General features: G+C 43.5%; 1 protein-coding gene across 4 annotated transcripts in view; it reads left to right on the plus strand.

The window, feature by feature from the left end:
• The window catches only part of OSR1 (odd-skipped related transcription factor 1), a 35,213-nt gene extending 19,762 nt beyond the window's left edge, over positions 1 to 15,451 (plus strand). For all 4 annotated transcript variants that reach the window (XM_085610633.1, XM_085610636.1, XM_085610635.1 and 1 more), the window contains 2 exons: positions 4,781 to 5,478; positions 14,468 to 15,451. In XM_085610633.1, coding sequence (XP_085466759.1) covers positions 4,781 to 5,478; positions 14,468 to 14,603 — 834 coding nt within the window. In that variant the 3' untranslated portion in view covers positions 14,604 to 15,451. The remainder of the gene's footprint in view (positions 1 to 4,780; positions 5,479 to 14,467) is intronic.
• The last annotated feature ends 386 nt before the right edge of the window (positions 15,452 to 15,837 follow it).

Here is a 15,837-nt window from a genome sequence, read left to right on the forward strand (position 1 = left end):
ATAGCAGTTCAAGGCTTGGGGGGGGGGGGGGAGGCACTGCAGTGCAGGCCTTCGAAGTAAATGACAGAATTTGATCTATGTATCTGAATATAATACCATTATTTGGCGTGATTTACAGTTGGTTTAGCTACGTCGCCAAAATGCCGTGCATCTGCATAATAAGATATGGCCTAATGTTTCTGATTGTGTCTATTGTGTGTGCGCTTTTAAAAAAAAGTTTTAAACGTTAGCGGAAAAAACCCCTGAACATTCACTTAGCAAAACATTACTAAGTTCCGGCACCAGGGAGAGACAACGCATGCCCTGTCTATTTATAGTTTACATAAACTATCCAAAAATAATATTCATTCTCAAGTTTTAATGCAATACGTGGTCCGTTTGCGTACGATACCATCATTTCTGGTCGGATCTTAAATATCTTTAAGCAAGAAGCATATTAAAGATTGCGAGATGCTTTTTGTGCGCAAACACGGGATTGCATGTACAAAGGACTAACGACAGCCATAATTGTTATTTCACAGGTTCAAGTGGGGCTCGATTCACCAGACCTGTGTAGGAATGAGAAAGGGACGAAGGAAATGTATACAAAAGTAGTTTCTTTCACACGGGTTTTCGTTTAGTGGATTTATATCCCACGAGACGAGAAAATATTGTTTTATCATCAGGTTCGACACATAGGAGCTGTCTTCGAAATACGGAAGTTGTAAATATATGAAAAGAGAAAATGTACTTTCTACCAGACGCGTCCAGCAGTTTCTATGATGCAAACAATTTCTTTGGCACTTTTTAACTTTTTTGTACAAATAAACAAAAGATGTTTACATGGTAAAAATGAGAGGCAGTTTTTAACCGGAACATGCTATATAAAAAGACTAAGAAACAAGCACAGTTAAAGATGCGGTATTTTAAAGACATCGTGGCAGATTTACAAGCCCCTCGCGCCACTTTTGCGTCAGCAGTGTCACTTTTAACATGGGAAAAGTGACGCAAAAGTGGCGCAAGGGGCTTGTAAATCTGCCCCATCATGTGCACCTATTAGTTTGAATAGTGCGTGTATTCTATACAAGGGCCAGAAAACCCAATTTCCGTTATAACCTAACTGCTTCCGGGCGATACCACAAAAAGGTCCTCTCTCCAGTGCCCTGTGGCCCTGCTTGCATCCCAGCCGGAGCCCATTTGCGGGTGCACGAGCTAGTCTTGGCGCCCGCGTGCTGTGGGCGGAGTCGAAGGGCCCTTTGTTCTTCACAGGCCTCCCGTTTGTAAACATCCCCCTCCCCCCGAGTTTGGCCTCACGTGGCGTGACCTCATTCTTGCATCCCTTCTTCCAAGTTTTCAAGGCAGCCTCCCAAACCAAATGGCACAAACGCCTGTTTATTAATAAAAGAAAATTACAAAATAGGCCTTATCTGGAGCACAACACGTTCTAGAAAAACAGAGGCAGACGGTGTTTGGGCCTCCAGTGGCATGACGTTGTTCCTTTACGCTTTTCCATTGTTCTGTAAAGTAACTGAAAATGGTAAACCGTCTTTGTCCCCTTTTGGCCCTTGGGACAGGAACATCTCACAGTTGTAATAAGTTTGTGCATTGCAAAGGACGCAATTGGCTCCTGGCACATTTTTAATATGTCTGGCGCCATTTACATCTTCAAGGCACCTGTCCTGCTGGGAGTGTCTGCCGGGTTCACACTGCGCGGTCCTGTTTGACGTTACAATTGGCCAGTTGAGGGTGGTTTGTACTGGATCCAGTTATTGGCAAGAAACTGCCTTTGATAATGAACTGGCATGCAGAAAATTACAGTTGCTCCTAGGGCATCACTTCTAACCTGTAGCATTTCCCATGAGTTGTTTCCACTGCTGGCTGCTACCTCCTTCCTCTGCGGAGAAACATTTTATGTACAGCTGGTGACTCCGACACAATCATTATCCGAAATATCCACCGTGGGTGGTTCTGTCACATTGCCAATGACCCCCTTCAAAAGTATTTTAACATTATAGGAGTGCGCCCATGAACCCACCTTACAGCAAAATAAATTTATGCTTTTCGAAAGAGCAAAATGCAAATCATATCAATTAAAATTCTTATTCTCAAAATGTTCTCATAAATATTTATTTTGAATGCCTTTAAACCTGACTAGGTTGAACTATTCAGGAGGCTGAAAATCCCAGCTATAAAAAGGATGTCTTCTCGTGACTGTTGGTTAGCTCCACCCTGCCCTATGACATCAGGGGGCAGATTTACAATAACTGGCGCATCCTTGCATATCAGCAGGGATGCGCCAGTTATTGTGCCTCACGGCTCCGCCACCAAGGATGCGCCGCAGGACAGATGCATGACGCATCTGCTGCCGTAAAGGCGGCGCATTGCTGGAGTTGTGTCGCAAGCGCGACGCAGCTCCAGCAAGGCTCGGGGGTGCCCTATCTTTAAAATGCTGCGTCAATCCTTACGCCTGCTTCAAGCAGGCGCAGGGTTTTGACGCAGCATGGCCTTAAAAGTGGCTGAGTGAAATCTTGTAGATTTCACTCAGCCACTTTTAAGAAGCGTTCCTGCGCCGGAACGCCCCCACCTGCGCCGGAACGCCTACATGTGGCGCAGGGCTTTACAACGTGACGCATCACCCAGATGCGTCACGTTGTAAGTACCCCGCACCATGGCGCCGGCTTTGCGCCGCCGCTGCGTCACAAAAGTGACGCAACGGCGGCGTAAAAGAGGAGCAAGGGGCTTGTAAATCTGCCCCCAGGTGTTTGCTGATGAATCTCTGATCCGCTGGAGCTGCAGGAAGGCTCCACTGATACTGGTCAAAATTCATCTCGCTTGCCGTCCATTATAAATACTGATGTCAAAAAGTGGCCTATGGGTGAAAGTAAAATGGAGATTCTGATATTAGAATGTCTCTTTGAACTTTCTTAAAATTCCATTGTAACAAGGAAATATTACATGATTTTATCCTAGTTTTAATGTTGATATGCACTAAATAATTCGAACCAAATTGTGTATCTATTAATTGTCTTCCTGTTTTAAAGTTTTAATTTTTTAACTCTTTGAATATGACATTCGTATCATTGCTTCACGAGCTTAATTGATCATTTTTGTTGTAGCAACACCCGTGCAAAACTAAGGACGCTGTACATCTGTATTCTGCTCTTCCAAAGAACAGCAATGTGTCTTGTTTTTTATTGTAACTGTAGCTTTTATGACATCTCTGTCGAAATAAAGATTATATTGACATTTTTGTTGTTGTTGATATTAGCACATTATCAATCCGCAAAGTTGTTACCTGAGTGGTCATCTGTCCCAGGCAGCAAAATCTATGGACATTTTTGAGTATTCGGTTCCTTTGTACCCCAGGTGTTAGCTGCAGCTGAAGTAGCACACTTGCATCTCTTTATTCTTTTCACATGTTGTCCCTTACTAGCGGCAGCTCACAGTATCGCGCTTGTTCAGGCTGATGTCCTATCAGACGCCTCTTTTGCTTGACAGCCCATCTCAGTTTCCCTCAGTCTTCGATGACCAAGGTGTAGGCGTTCCAAAACAGAGATATCTGAGTGGTGTTCGTGGTGCACAAGTACAACCATATTTCGAGAATTACATTTCAAATTGGTTAGCCAAATGTGTCACTTCTGATCAAAAAAGTGATGCGCTTCATTTGGAAACATATTAACATCATCCCACATAGTTATTTGCCAATCACTTTCTCTTAAAAAGAATAGCAATCTCTTCGGTCTATAGCTGATCCAACATTGTTTACAGGATGTAGAAGAGCAGTGGCGGCTGCCTCTGTATGGGGTGGTGAGGCGACGGGGGGAAGGTGAGACGACGGGGGAGGCATGATATAAACATTTTTTGTTTTACTTACCTTCTTTGCTGCTGCTGCCACCGCACGTCTTTCCTCAGTCCTCCCAGAGTGCCGGAAGCACCCAGTCTCCCTGACTCTCCCAGCCAATCAGGACACTGTAGCAGCGTCGTAATTGGTATGAGCCGCCGAAACAGCCGCTCAGGCAGTAACTGGGAAGCTAGACATGTTCTCCACACAGCCCAGTGGAGAACATGCCAAGGGCAAATAACTGTTTGGACGCCCCAGAGGGGCGACCAAGCTGTCATGCAAACTTAGGTAGGGAGTGCAAACCACTCCTTCTACCTCTGACGGTGGGAAGCCTAGCCCCGCCCCGCCCGACCTGGCTCTAGTCGGAGTCCCACAAAGAAAAATAAAATGATAATAACTTCTTGTTATTATCATTTTATTTTTAATTTGCACTGCCCAACAAGCAGTGGGGCAACGCTCGAGCCGCCACTGTAGAAGAGATATTAAGCCCCACTACTACGGGTGTTGACACTCTGGAGTAGAGAGTCAACGTCCATAGTTGTGAGCTTAAGGCCTTGATTTGGCAGGAGCATTGTTGTTGAACCAGTTACCCAACCAGCTACACTCAACAACCTTTCTTAAATGCTTCACGAATATGGTAAAAAGGCAAACATTAAATGTGGAAGATGTACTTTGATGTACTCTGAATTGTATATGTTTATTGTATTTTATTATGTGATTTTGTTTGTTTTAGTGTGTCACTCGCTACTAGTCATTTATTGTGTAGTCATTATTCATGAATTATTTGTAGGCTCCTACAGTTTGAGTACAGGCATTTGTTGCACTTATCCAAATAACTGCAATATAATACTGATTGATATATGCATTGTTGGTACTGAATGTGTGCAGCTGTTGTATTCATATCACATTGTCACTTTTCCTTCTCTTGTAATTTACTTCTCGCATTCTTATTCTTTTCAGGCACATTCTCCTGGACCCCTGGATCATTTAAAGCAGACCAACCGCAAAGGAGCTGCCATGGGTAGCAAGACTCTGCCAGCCCCTGTGCCCATTCACCCTTCTCTGCAGCTGACCAACTACTCGTTCCTGCAGTCCTTCAATGGGCTTCCAGTGCCAGCTGACCACCTGCCCAACATCTACGGCTTCAGTGCCCTTCATGCGGTCCATCTCCACCAGTGGACCCTGGGCTACCCTACTATGCATTTACCTCGGTCCACCTTCTCCAAAGTACCAGGGGTGTCCGGTTTGGTGGACGCCAGGTTTCAGCTGCCGGCCTTCCCCTTTTTTCCTCACATGATCCACACCAAACAAGAGTCTGCAAATGGCTCTCTGAAAGTGAAACCAAGGTTTGATTTTGCCAACCTTGCAGTGGCAGCTACCCAAGAAGACCATTCAAAGCTGGGCCAGCCAGATGGGCGCGGCTCTCCTGCCTTGAACTCTCTTCTGGATGTCACCAAACTCTCCTCCGAGAAGAAGCCAACTCGAGGCAGGCTGCCTTCCAAGACTAAGAAGGAGTTTGTGTGCAAGTTTTGTGGCAGGCACTTCACTAAGTCTTATAATCTTTTGATCCACGAAAGAACCCATACTGATGAGAGACCCTACACATGTGACATTTGCCATAAAGCATTCAGAAGACAGGACCACCTTAGAGATCACAGGTATGATAGCTGACTGTGTGTCAGTGCAATTTCAAGAGCATGCCTACACCTTTGAAATCCTACTGAATGCTATGAGTGAAGGAAAGACCACATGTTTTGAACTATATGTGTGATTTAACTCAATGTTTATGCTTTCTAGAATGTCCACCTTAGAAAGACAACTCTGCCACTTGTGGGCTACTAATACTTATTTTTTTCAGGACTATGGACTACGTACTAACTCCTTCTTAGATTCTTTCTATATAAATATATCTTGTCCGACTATGCTAGAAATTGTTTCTGTAATCCCGTTACTAGTAATAGTGATAAAAGGAGTGAACATTTCCCAATTCCAACTCCTAAGATATCTTTTATAAACCTTTGAAAACTTCCTAAACCTTTGTAATAGAAAATGCAAGCAAATGTAAATTTTAGTTGGACATTTTTCGTGCAAAGAAATTGAAGCTGATACATTTTTGCAAAAACACTTTTATATAGGAGAATTTAGGTAAAAGTCACAAACTTAGCCGTTTTATAAAGTCCCAAATTGTGCACGTTGCCAAAATCTGCCAGCGACGTTGCATATTTACCATATTTATGTGTCACTATTTGAAAATCATAAATAGCAATTTACCTGTGAAATAGGTCTTTTTTGGCATTGTAGATAATTAAGAAATGTTCTTCCATGAAGTGGCTAGACTTCATTTCAACTTATGAAAGCTGCAATCAAGTTCTTCACATTAAACATGAACTGGTCTACTTGGAATCTGCTTCAGTGTCCCTTAAAGGCACAGAACGTGTTTGCTTTTTGGGCCTGAAACGCACCCCTTGGGTGGCTGAATGAGAGAGCAGAACCTAGGGCTGCGGTCGAAATGTGTATGACTTCGCGGAGCCTAAAAGTTCCTTGCTGTGTTTATAGCAACCCAAACTTTGGCTAGCCAGTTAGCAAAATACAACATTCAGAGGCCTGTCTTTCTTCTCATACTCAATGAACAGTTTCAGGTACAATTTCTACTAGAATATCTGTAGGATCATGTAGCCACCACTCTGGGACTACGTAACTACCACTCTAGGACCATGTGACTACCATTCTAGAACTGCGTTTCTACCTCTCTAGGACCATGGAGTCACCATTCTAGGACCGTATAGTTATCACTCGAGGACCATGTAGCAACACTCTAAGACCATGTCGTCACCACTCTACGACCATGTAGCCACCACTCTAGGACCATGTAGCAAGCACTCTAGTACCATTTAGACACCAATCTAGGGCCATGTAACCACCACTCGAGGACCATGTATTTATTTATTTTTTTGTGACATTTATTGAGCGCGAACGAATACCCGTGGGCGTCTCGGCGCTTGACTGAGCAGCTGACTCTCCCCATCAGTGGAGGGACCAGGACAAAAATTACTGGTTAAACAGCCAGGTTTTCAGATTCTTACGAAACTGAAAGAGTGAGGGGCTAGTTCTAATTTGTTGTGGCAGCGTATTCCAGATCTTGGGTGCCGCAACTGAGAAGCGACGATCACCCCAGGAAACTGTTTAGAACGTGGGACCACTAGTTGGTTGAGAGTCGTAGATCTAAGTTGTCTGGTCGGCCGATAGAATATAAACTGGTCCTTAAGAGGACGTGGACCTTGATCGTGGAGTACCTTATAAACTATGCAGAGGGATTTGAACTTGATCCTGTTATTAATCGTCAGCCAATGGTATGTCCTGATGGTGTTCACTCTAGCACCACATAGCCATCATCATAGGATTATGCAGCCACCACTATAGGACTATGTAGTCACCACTCTAGCACCCCATAGCCACCATTCTGGGCCCACGTAGCCACCACTCTAGGACCATGTAGCCACCACTCTAGGACAAAGTAACTATCACTCTAGGACCACGTAGCCACCACTCTAGAACCATGTAGCCAAGACTCTAGGGCCATATAGCCACCACTCTGGGGCCATTCAGTTACCACTCTAGGACCATGTAGCCACCACTCTAGGACCATGTAGCCACCACTCTAGGACAAAGTAGCCATCACTCTAGGACCACGTAGCCACCACTCTAGAACCATATAGCCACCACTCTGGGGCCATTCAGTTACCACTCTAGGGCCATATAGCCACCACTCTAGGGCCATATAGCCACCACTCTAGTACCATGTAGACACCAATCTAGGGCCATGTAACCACCACTCGAGGGCCATGTAGCCATCACTCTAGCACCACATAGCCATCATCATAGGATTATGCAGCCACCACTATAGGACTATGTAGTCACCACTCTAGCACCCCATAGCCCCCATTCTGGGCCCACTTAGCCACCACTCTAGGACCATGTAGCCACCACTCTAGGACAAAGTAGCTATCACTCTAGGACCACGTAGCCACTACTCTAGAACCATATAGACAAGACTCTAGGGCCATATAGCCACCACTCTGGGGCCATTCAGTTACCACTCTAGGACCATGTAGCCACCACTCTAGGACCATGTAGCCACCACTCTAGGACAAAGTAGCCATCACTCTAGGACCACGTAGCCACCACTCTAGAACCATGTAGCCGCCACTCTAGGACAAAGTAGCCATCACTCTAGGACCAAGTAGCCACCACTCTAGGACCATGTAGCCGCCACTCTAGGACAAAGTAGCCATCACTCTAGGACCACGTAGCCACCACTCTAGAACCATATAGCCACCACTCTGAGGCCATTCAGTTACCACTCTAAGGCCATATAGCCACCACTCTAGGACCATGTAGCCACAAGTTCCAACTAGCATACCATTTCAAACTGTGTTCTGAGGCTGAAAGCAGTCAGAATATTTTGTTTTCATTATTGAAAACGCAGCTACATTTACACGGCTTCTCTGGTCTTTCACTTCGCATCATCTTAATATTCATAATCATGTTATAATTATATCTAGTAGTGCTTAATAACAGGAAGCAAACAGATTGTCCTAATTGATTTTTATGCAGGGTTCTCACTGCCAATATCCACCAGGACAGCTATTTGTAAAACCACATTTGGCTTGGTTGCTTGCCACCGGCCTCATGACACACTGCCTTTCCATGTTTATAAATCAGCACTAGGTCGGCATATTTTCCAGAAAACTTCAACCAAGACACTAAAATGTTTGCTGACTGAATGCTTAGCATTTTAGAAGACAGCATACCTCCCCAGAGCGCAGGGAGTGCAAGGAGCTGTTACTTTTCACAATAATTGAAAATTACCACAATGATATGAATTATGCTTTTTTGTAGGCTCACTGATCACTTTAAAAACCTGTTAGCCCACCATTCTCAATGGTTCTTTTTGCCCAAACATTTGAATCAATGGGGCAATGCCAGAGGCAATTTTAATCGTTTCACATATATTGTGCAAAATAAGGCACCGCCAGTGAGTATGTGGGCGAGAAAGCAAATGAGAGCGAGCCAGCGAAAGAAAGTACGTGGATCTGTGTGTAGTGTTCCTCCATGGATGCGTAAATCACTAGTCCCAATACATTGCTAATTTGGAGAATATTTTTCTAGCCTTTTCCAAAGAGATAATAGGAGGGTCAGACCCACATGTTTAGAAGTAAGCACATCCAGAGGATTGCATGTTAGATATCATAAAGAAAAGCCATGGCAAAAAAAGGTTTGCACAGAGCAGGTGTGACACAAATGTTGTGCTTAATTCCAATCTCTAATTCTAACGCCCATCCTTGCAGAAACCACAGCACACACCTTAAAACCTAATCTTAACACTAACACTTAACCCTAATCATTACCCATAATCCTTACCCTTACCCCACCACAAACCCTTAACTATAACCCTACTCCTTAAGTACAAATATGTTGTTTAGACTTTTTGAATAGTATTTTATAATCTCACTATATTGTTAAATACTTTAAAAATATACTACATTTATGACACAACATTTCTTTTTGCCCAACATGTTTATTGCAAACGCCATAGAACTCTAGCACCCAGAATGAAAATCCCTCCATAACACAAATCTAGCTTAATGACTACTAAAGACCTTTCCATTCTAGCTTCGAATCCACTTTTCAGAAGTAATGTCCTTTCAGCACTTGATCATCAAACACAGACCCCTAAACACTATGGGCCCGATTCACAAAAGTAATCTGAGGCAACATCCTAACTTCACGACTTTCGGAAATCACAAAGGACATTTAGGAGTAGTAAATCCTAACTTTACTACTGCTAAATGCCCTTTGTGAATACCAAAAGTCGTAAAGTTTGGATTTTGTCTCAGATTACTTTTGTGAATCGGGCTCTAACATATTGCGCACTAGGGCCCTTGCTGTAGATTCAGGTCTACATTTATTAAATGTTGTGCAGGCTCTTGTGCAGTACCAGCAGGATTTTATAATGGTAAGTAACCTAATGCAATGCTTTACGTTGCTTTGCTCCATGCCAGCACCTGCTTCAAATCTTAGTAAATAATATCCACCCAGTGTCCATTTATAATGCCACCTATATTGTTAGAATTTTTTATATAGAAGCAAATAACATTGCATAGGTTGAAATGCTTGCACAAAAGGGAATTTCTCTTGGCAGCATTGCCTTCCATCGTTGTTTTATTTAGGCTGTATGTGCATTAAAGGAAGAGGACCAGCCATTTGCAGATACGTCTTGGCCATACACTTCAAAGGAGCAGTCTAGTCCAAAGTGCTGGGCTTGTCTCCTCTGCACAGGGATTCAAGCTACCCTAGCCATATTTAGGTCTTTTTGGGCTTGCAAAGTAAATGTAGCCTGAGTGACACAATTGCAGCAAGTCCGGGACCACTAAGGTCTTTAACTTACCATTCCACCCGTAGGTCTACAATGCACGTAAATGCGGATACTTTAGAGACAGCTTGTCGCAGTGGAACCCAAGGCTGAGAGTCAAGTCCTGTCTGAATGTTTATTGCTCACTACACACTCCCCATCTACTCCCATGGTAAACTTGTCCAGCTCTCTGACCCACATTGCTCCCCTCCACCATCAGAACCTCTTCCCTATCTGACGTCTCGATTAGCAACAAGTCGAAGCCCACAACACTGACCCCTCAGCCCCTATCTTTCATCAAATAATGTCCTGACTCAATTTGTGACTGTGTACATAAACGTCATAGCAGCCTAAGTCCACACCATGATAGCTGCATTTCTTATGACCTCTTCAACTGCATGTTCAGTTCTGACTATCTTCCTTTTCTGCCTCTATTCTCACTCACAGTCCTGGTTCACGTTGGTCACCTGTGCTAAACAAGGTATGCATTTACAGTGAATGTCTTAAGTCTCTTAACCAGGACACACGACTCCTACAACACGCAACTCAGCTTCTATCCTTGATGCAGCCAAATGAGTGTATTATCTAGGCCTTATTTACTCCCTAAAACCTTGCCTACAAAAGCTATATTCACAGCCACTGGGGTTATGCAGTGGGAGAGGACTAAATTATGTGGCAGTGTTGACTAAATTATGCTGCAAGAAAAGGCAAATTATGAGGCATAATGCAGAACATAAAGTGATATTACTTCAATATTTTGTAATTTTTACCCTTGTTAACATTGTCTTAGTAAATGTTTCTCCTTATAAGTATCACTTTAACACCTAAATCCAGCAATAAGCTAGTAAAATATGACTAGTACACCTTTGCGAAGAGTGTTCCTCTGTGTGGCAACACAGGGCTCTACTTCTTTAGTAACTTTTGATACATTTGAGCCAGAATCAAAGTTTTTTTTGTTAAAATATGCAATTGATGCAGCAATGATAAAATATGTGACACCTGTGGCAAATCCGTTGAAAATGTTGCAGCCACAGAATGACATAATTCAAGTGTCTGTGACTATGTGGCATGATTGACTAGCTCCCTTCCCATGTCACCGAGACCCAACACACAATTACTTTTTTATCCAAACTTTCTTCACTGTAGATACTCACTTTGTGATTTTCTCAGGTACCCCATCTCTCCTACACCACTCCTTCCCTTCCTTCTGTACAACACTTGCCTACTATTTCTGTCCTACATTTCCTCTGGATCTGAACTTTCTCCTGTGCTCAGATCCTTTTCATTATTTCCTCCTACCAAATTTTTAAACGTCTGGCTGTATCTATCAATTTCTTACCTGCCCCATGTCTTTCCTTTTGCTTTCTGTACTACCAGTGCCGGACTGGCCCATAGCACAATCAGGAATCTCCTACGGGCTGGTCTGACAGGTCATGTGGGCCGGTTTTGTGGCTGTTCGTGGGCCTGTTTTACAGCTTGCTGGGCCAGTCCTTGCTGTTAATGTCCCTGATATTAAAACAAACATTGACTACCGCAAGCTCAAACCCATACTGTCTCATATACCTCCTAAATCACTTATACAGTGTCTTTGCAAGTTCAAAACTACCCTAATTTGCATACGTGGGACACTTTTTTAGCGATCTAATTCAGTAACGGTGCCACTTTTATTTTGGGGTTCAGGGCTATTTTCTGACCCTGCACATATCTCAAACATTGTTACAGTCATCTCTGTTACATTCAACTCTCTACATCCTTCTACCCAGTCCCTCTCTACCTTGTTTCAAAACATTTCCTCACTCGGGCTCTGGGTTCGTTTTTCCACTGCTCTTTCTCAGTCTCCTGCTAATCCTTACTTTTGGTACCACCCACTTACACTTGGGGTACCCTGCAGCTCACCCCTTGGACTTCTCCTCTTGTGTCTGTCATCTCCATTAGTGATATTACATCTTCCTTTGAGTTCTCATAGTATCTACACCCCCAGCACACCCTATTTTTCTCCTTCCCCTTTCCTTTTCAAACAAAATATTTTGGCTTTCTAACAATTTCAAGTTTATAGAGGGCACTCCACTATCTTGTGCTCAACCCATGTGAGATCCCTTTACTTCCTTGCCTCAGCTGCTCCCCTCTTGTGCCTCCTTCCCCTATTATACCTAAAAACCCTGTCCTAAGCCAGATACCAAGGAGTCTTCTTCAATGCCATGTACAACACAAGTCCTTCATTTGAGCTGCTACAATAGTAGCTAGACTCCAGTTGCTAAATATTTAAAAATAAATATATATACGCCTGCCCCTCCCCTTTCAAACAACTAGCTCCCCAATCAATGCATTGAGATTGAACACACAGGACTATTTTAATATGAAACTCATCATTTCACATTCTAATAGTAGGACTAAATCATCATAATGTCGAACTGCATGCTATTTATCTGGCTCATAATGTGCACCACCTTATACCACTGGCATCTAGCCCGATGGCCACCTCTCCCTGTGCCACACAGCTGGTTTTACGTTACATCCCACACCATCCCCTATGCCCAGACAGCACCCCTCCTCCTTTCTGTAGCAAATATAATCATTTTCACCCTCCAAATTCAGAGCTTTCAGATTTTCGGCCTGACTACAATCTTGGCGTATTGGATACTCCATCACAAATGTGCCGGATATTCCGTCCGCCTTAATACAAGTTCCATAGGATATAGTAGAATCGTAATATGGTGGACGGGTTAGCAGCCATCACATTTGTGATGGACTATCCCATCCACCAAGATCGTAAGCAGACCCTATGTCCTCTCTTCTGGAAAGCTGTGCCTTACCGTCTGCACACCAAGCCCGCTCTCACTGATTTCAGGTGCCCCCCTTAATTTCCAGCTGCTGACAAGGAAACCTAATTATGGTTACACTCTGAGTAATTTGTGTCTAAATGATTTAAACTATTTGTCTCGATTATTGACTTACATACTGTGGGGCTGATTCACGAAGATTCTCTGCGCTCATGGTGGAGGCCTCGCAGTTGTGGTGGGGGCCGCAGTCGCGGCCGGTCCACCACATGAGTGACTGCAGAGTGGAGGGCCCCCCCACAACTGCGGGAGCTCCGCCACGAGTGCAGAGGCCCTTTGTGAATCAGCCCTGTGTTTGTGTGCCACTGCTCAAATTACCATGTATCACCATCACATAGCATAGCATAACATAGCATAGCATAACATAACTTAGCATAGCATAACAACATAAAATGGCATACCTTAACATAACATGGCATAACATAACATGGCATAACATAACTTAGCATAGCATAACATAGCATAACATGACATAACATAGCATAACATAGCATAGCACAGCATAACACAGCAAGGCATAACATAACCGATATGTTTAAAGAGTGCACATGTTTGTATCACAAGGGGAATCTTGTGGCTATTGAGAGATAAAATATTTGTTTCCCAACTCAATGGCCCTCGTTTTATTGAAAGGCTGTAAGGCAGAGTGGACCTCCGAGATATGAGTCTGTGACCTTCGGGTGAAAGGGAGAGCCATGCAGTGGGTGCGTTGCTTCACTTAGCCACCAGCCCCTTGATGTAATCACCAGAACTATGGAGGAACTTCCATTAGAAATGCTACAAAGTTCTTCAATTAATACAAAAACTCAGTTTATGAATTCACAAGCTTCTAATGTCAGCTTTTCTAGCATGATCCCTCGATCATGACAGTGCAGAAAGCATGACCAGGCACACACAGGCTGTGGACCTCGTGAAATGTGGGCACACTCAAGTACACGCTTACACACAGCCCGGTTCCTGAAAATAAATATCTGGTTACATTTACTAGACGGTATTGTATACTATAATATAACTTGTACAACAAAATCATGAAACATCACTGTTCCCCAGTAATAAAGATCGTTTCCATCATGTTAACCTTCAGTGGTTTGCCGAGATGTGGGGAGGTGACCTGAGGTTGGGGTGGGGAGGAAGTGCCCTGAGGGCAGCACCATGATGTAACACTTCCGGTCCCTTCATCATCCATGATCCAGAAACTGAGGAAGCCACAGGACCCGGAAGTGTGGAGTACTTAACTCTTAGGTTGTTCACTCAGTGTGGCTTGCCCAGCCCAGCCAGTCCACAGAGCACCCTAAATGGAAGCGCACTCTCAGGAGGCGTGAAAACAGATTCTGTGAGTCTTTGACATGCCTGTAAAATCATATTATTAATTTTAATTTCCGCCTTCTTTAATTTCAGATACATCCATTCAAAGGAAAAGCCGTTCAAGTGTCAGGAGTGCGGGAAAGGATTTTGCCAATCCAGAACTCTTGCTGTGCACAAAACACTACACACACAGGTCAAGGAACTCAAACCCACCAAAATAAAATGCTGAGATGCTGCTGAGCAAGAACTGGTGTTGCTGGTGTTTTTAAAAGACACAGACAGTTTCACAGCCAAATGTGGAAGAGTACTGCCGACCAAGCAAGCGAACACTGCACAAACTATGCATTAAGGACAATTCTGTTTGAAGAGAGCGATACCTGGACAACATGTTCTTTGAACAAGACCAAGCAAATAAAATACATTCACAGTCTGCCTTGGATAGACATCTTTCTCTTGCAAATCTTCTAACTTTAAAAAAACGAACAATTATCACTATTGGCAATTTCGTCAGCTTGTACTTTTTGCAGCCATTAGCGCACATGAAAACTCAGAGCACAACTTATAGGGCTAGGCAAAGAGCTGGTGTTTCTCTACATTTTTGTGGAATAACCTATAATTCTGGTCAAGGTGTGTTTTCTTGCAGTGAAACCAAATAACAAGACTTTTGTGGAATGCGTGAAACAATGCGGTAGCGCAAAGTGGCAAAGATTGCAAGCGGAATGCGCAATCAATGTCCTGGTGTGTGGGCCTCGGAGCCCTGGTCTGGTGCCTTCAGAGGGGCTGTCACACTGAACCTGCTGTGTGTGTCAGTGATCGACAATCACCTGGACACCTTGCACAAAAGGACGTCCTTTCCCTTCAACCAAAGCTACCAGGATCTTGAAAGAGGTCGTGAAAAGGGCTGCAATTTACAGGCCAAATATTCTACTGCAAGCTTTACCAGCAGTGTGTAAATAAGACATTCCAATGTTTTTAATATGAATATTGTTGTATGGCACTTTATGCTGATTATTGGTAATTATCATTTATCACTGGATTTCTAAATGTATGTAATAAACTGTTTTACAGGCTCCAATTATCCAAGAGTTTGTAATGGGTTCTGTATACTTTCTTTAAGTGACCTTGAAGATACGACATTCCAGAGGGAGCAGGGTGACACAAAACGCACGTCTTCTGTGGTTTTCCACCGAAAGACTTAAGTGATCACTTCAGATTCGAAACATGGCTAGTCAATGTTTAGATGCACGAAAAGTTACAAAACAAGTTTTGTTTTCCCTTGTTCTTACATCAGAGCAAGAAAATTGTGTTTTGAAGCAGTAGAAGGAAGGTGCTGATCTTCCGCCTTTCTCGTAATGATGGCGTGACATGTACCTTCCCACTCTTTTCTCATATGGGAAAGGACCAATCAAGGCACTCATTTTCCTAGCACATGTCACACATCCCAACAACTTCTGTTTACCCTC

This window comes from Triturus cristatus, chromosome 6, assembly GCF_964204655.1.
Source record: "Triturus cristatus chromosome 6, aTriCri1.1, whole genome shotgun sequence".
In the NCBI taxonomy this organism is placed as follows: Eukaryota; Metazoa; Chordata; class Amphibia; order Caudata; family Salamandridae; genus Triturus; species Triturus cristatus.